Source organism: Pteropus vampyrus, unplaced genomic scaffold (genome assembly GCF_000151845.1).
Source record: "Pteropus vampyrus isolate Shadow unplaced genomic scaffold, Pvam_2.0 Scaffold5, whole genome shotgun sequence".
NCBI lineage: Eukaryota > Metazoa > Chordata > Mammalia > Chiroptera > Pteropodidae > Pteropus > Pteropus vampyrus.
Genome location: NW_011888786.1, coordinates 1,052,656 through 1,057,000, shown reverse-complemented (window position 1 = coordinate 1,057,000; position 4,345 = coordinate 1,052,656). Strand labels below are relative to the sequence as shown.

Below are 4,345 nucleotides of genomic sequence, written 5' to 3'. Positions count from 1 at the left end.
GCGCAGGACGGGGCTCTTTCATCCTGTCTAGATCTCTCAGGGGATGGGCAAAACTTCCGAGGAAAACCAGTCCAAATAGTGAGGGGCATCTGGAGGGTCCCCCACAGGTCCTGGGCCCCCCTTGCACATCCAGGCTTCTCCCAGGGAGGGGAGTGTGGCTCCTGCGGGGGCAGGTGAGTTGCCAGCCAGCAGCCTGCTACACAGTCTGGCTCCTCGTCACTCCCTACCTGCGGTTTTCTTTTTGGTCCTCGCATCTTCGAAGGCTTCTTTCTTCTCACAGCTGCATCCTCATCGTTTTCCACGAACTCCTTTGTCAAAACGCAAATGGAAGAGTCAGCGCTCGGTGTGTGTGTAAGTCGGGAACGAATCGTAACGGAGGAGCAGGCCTGCGATTTCTAGGTTATCAAAATGAACACCTCCACCTTGCCCTGGGGACCCCTGCCCTGGAGTCGAGTGCGCGTGAAGAGAAGGGACAGTGGACGGGATCTCATCCTCATCTACTCTGCTCAAAATACACACGTCCTTGAAAAGCTGTTTCTCAAGCCAAACGTTCAGCACAGGACGACCTCAGACTCGAAGTACGAGTTTCCAGGGTTGGGCTTCTCTGCTTCTTCATCTTCTTATCAGGTGGAGAATGACGAACATACGTGTTCGATCTCCAAGAAGTTTCAGGGTAAAGAAAAATGTCATCAGCTCTTTTTGAAAAAGGGAGAAACCTTTTAACAGTGAAAGCTTTGTTTTCTTTTTCCGTTTTATGTTTTCTAAAGTTTTCTTCATAAAATGTTAGGGCCGAATGCTCTCAGGTTTCAAGCTTTAAACTTTTCTAGGGCTAGAGATTTTTCAAACTGGGGTGAAGCATCTCTGGGTGTAAAAGAAATTGCAAGGTAGACCTAGAACCTCTCCCCGCTCCACCAAAGTTATTAAAATTTTTTTCTCGAAAGTTGGAAATTTAAAAGTTTTTTATACAGGAATAAACTTGGAACACAGAATGTGGGTTTTAATGATATAAGGGTTCAAAGAAATGTCACCTAGGCCGCAGAGCTGGGTTCCAACGACACATCAGTGCCCTTGGCGATCGGGGTTGGAGAAGACAGGAATTTTGATTACAGAAGAGGGGACCCAGGTCCCAACCAGGGAACGGACATGGCGTCCGCTTGTCCTTGGTCTGGGGGACTGATTTCTGCGACTTGTCCTCTGGGTGCAGGGCCCAGCCTCCCTTGGGCCTCCCCCTTCAGGGCCCACCGGGTAGGAAGCGTTCTTAGCTCAGGAGGTCCCCAACTTCGATTCGGCAGCGTTGCTATTACTGAGGTGTGCCGGTACGGTTCATACTTCAAGTCTAGGTTTTTCCTGGCTTAGAGTGGATGCCTGAGAGGTCCTTTTTTTGGCTTTCCAATAATGATTCGATCCTCCAACAATGGGAAGCCATCCAGCGCGACCTCAAATTAGAGAGAATGTAAACTCTACGTTGGCACAGGATTTGTTCACTGCCGAATCCTCAGGGGCCAGAGGAAAGATCGATGCTGGTTGCATGAATGAATAAGCACACATAGAGTTACGTGTGGTTCTATCTGCAGCATGTGCTTCTCCAGGCTTTTTGAAGTGCTCCGTGGAAAACAGCACATTGTCTTCATTTCTGCCTCTGTGGTCTCAGGCGAGTGAGCTCCCGCATCATGAGAGATGCAGCGCTGGGGGGTCTGCAGCGTGCAGGTGGGAGCCGGCCTTCCTCTTCTGTTCTAGGCAGGGTGCGGTGATGTGGCACACAGTGAGTTAGAAGGGCAGGACTCCGCGGGACACAGGATCAGATGACTGGTTATAATCGACGACAGTTACCTTCGTTCTGAATTTCTTTGGAAACCGATGGCGCTTCCACTGAGCAGGACCCGGTCGCAGCTGGCGCTTTGGAACTGCCGTGTGTCAGAATTCATGACGCTGACCGAACAGGGTCAGAGCACTGAGTAGGGGCCCCTGGAGCTCCTGCAGAGCCGTGGTCCCTACAGCACCCTCCCCCTTCTCCACCGGTGCCAAGTAGCACCGTCTGCGTGCGGCAGGTGAGCGATACCTGCCTGTCGCTGGTCCAGCACACGTGACAGGAGCACAGTGCACACACACGCCCATCCCTCGGGGACTTACCTCTGTAATTATTGTCACTTCTTCTTCCTTGGGATTCATTTTAGCTGCGATGGTTCCCTCCCTGGCAGGCAAAGAACGAAGAAGAAGTCAGGCCTCTTGAAACCAGCGAACCACCTTTCTTGCTATCGATAAATACGACGCTGGCTTCCATGGTTCCTGATGGCTTTGAACTGAGTAGATGATCCATCCGCAAGCAATATGTTCTAATAGACCCGGGACAGGTGGAAATGAGCTCTGGGGGAGTAGGAAGGATGCTAGATCCCTCTGTCCCCATGCACCTGGCAATGAACCTGGCTTTACTGTGAGCAGGTGGGGGGTGAACCTGAGGCATCTAATTAAAAAAAAAAAAAAAGAAAAAATCCCCAAATGATTTTGAAGTGTCACCCAGGTTAAGAAACATTATCCTAGATTTCTCGCAATGCCCCAAAGACAGCTATGTCATTCTGGGACTGGGGCTCTTGTGCAGCTTAAATTAATGAGATGATGCCTGGAGTGTTCTTCTCTGCACCCTCTGTGTCCCCTCTGCTCAGTTCAAGCTCCAGACCCCCCAGCCCTGGACACCACTGCTCACTGTGACTGTGACCTTTGAACTAAGGACTTGAACTCTTTCTATCTGCATTGGGTCATTGCAGCCTCTGCGGGTCTCCTATCCCTGGCTGCAGAGTCACCACCAGCCCTGCAAGAAGGGGTTAAAGTTCCCTGAGAGGCCAGAGGGCCCGGCCACGTGGCCTGGCAGCACCTCCTGCCCCCTGAGCCCTCCACTGGGAAGCTCCATCACAGCTGCAGAAGCAGAAGCCTGCGCCTCTGCCCAGCTCGCCCCAGCCCCGGCCTGAGTGTGCTGGGGACGGGGAGTCATTGAGGGGGTTTCTTCCATGCCTTGTGATGTCTGGTGCCCTCCCCACCGCCCCACCTCCCAGCCACCCTGCTCCAGGCAGCCCTATCACGTGGCTGCTGGCTCAAAATGGCGTTCCCTACCTCTCCCTCCCCTGCTGGCATCTCGAGTATTCCAAACAAATTGTCCCTCCACGGAGGGCAAGGACTCTTACCAAGGGAACTGATTTACCTGGAGAAGGTTGACCTTGCACGGGGATGCTCCGAGCCGAGGAGGGCCACTCCCGCGGGGAGGACAGCTGGGGGAGGGAGGGAGGGCGGGCAGGCCGGGGCGGCGGGAGTTAGCCTCCCCCTTAGACTGGAGCAGAACTGCAGCTGGAGAAGGGGGAGCTGCCGGGGACGTGCGGTCCTGCACTGCCACCTACCGCCGTCTTAGTTCACGGCCTCCCGTGACGGCGCAGGACGGGGCTCTTTCATCCTGTCTAGATCTCTCAGGGGATGGGCAAAACTTCCGAGGAAAACCAGTCCAAATAGTGAGGGGCATCTGGAGGGTCCCCCACAGGTCCTGGGCCCCCCTTGCACATCCAGGCTTCTCCCAGGGAGGGGAGTGTGGCTCCTGCGGGGGCAGGTGAGTTGCCAGCCAGCAGCCTGCTACACAGTCTCGCTCCTCGTCACTCCCTACCTGCGGTTTTCTTTTTGGTCCTCGCATCTTCGAAGGCTTCTTTCTTCTCACAGCTGCATCCTCATCGTTTTCCACGAACTCCTTTGTCAAAACGCAAATGGAAGAGTCAGCGCTCGGTGTGTGTGTAAGTCGGGAACGAATCGTAACGGAGGAGCAGGCCTGCGATTTCTAGGTTATCAAAATGAACACCTCCACCTTGCCCTGGGGACCCCTGCCCTGGAGTCGAGTGCGCGTGAAGAGAAGGGACAGTGGACGGGATCTCATCCTCATCTACTCTGCTCAAAATACACACGTCCTTGAAAAGCTGTTTCTCAAGCCAAACGTTCAGCACAGGACGACCTCAGACTCGAAGTACGAGTTTCCAGGGTTGGGCTTCTCTGCTTCTTCATCTTCTTATCAGGTGGAGAATGACGAACATACGTGTTCGATCTCCACAGAAGTTTCAGTGTAAAGAAAAATGTCATCAGCTCTTTTTGAAAAAGGGAGAAACCTTTTAACAGTGAAAGCTTTGTTTTCTTTTTCCGTTTTACGTTTTCTAAAGTTTTCTTCATAAAATGTTAGGGCCGAATGCTCTCAGGTTTCAAGCTTTAAACTTTTCTAGGGCTAGAGATTTTTCAAACTGGGGTGAAGCATCTCTGGGTGTAAAAGAAATTGCAAGGTAGACCTAGAACCTCTCCCCGCTCCACCAAAGTTATTAAAATT

The 4,345-nt window shown here is 52.7% G+C and overlaps 1 protein-coding gene across 1 annotated transcript in view; it reads right to left on the bottom strand.

Moving 5' to 3' along the window:
• The window catches only part of CC2D2A (coiled-coil and C2 domain containing 2A), a 117,900-nt gene that overhangs the window by 104,602 nt on the left and 8,953 nt on the right, over window positions 1-4,345 (bottom strand). The window contains exons 3-5 of the mRNA XM_023533927.1: window positions 3,387-3,724; window positions 2,131-2,191; window positions 228-308 (exon numbers count right to left, since the gene is read on the bottom strand). Coding sequence (XP_023389695.1) covers window positions 228-308; window positions 2,131-2,191; window positions 3,387-3,724 — 480 coding nt within the window. The remainder of the gene's footprint in view (window positions 1-227; window positions 309-2,130; window positions 2,192-3,386; window positions 3,725-4,345) is intronic.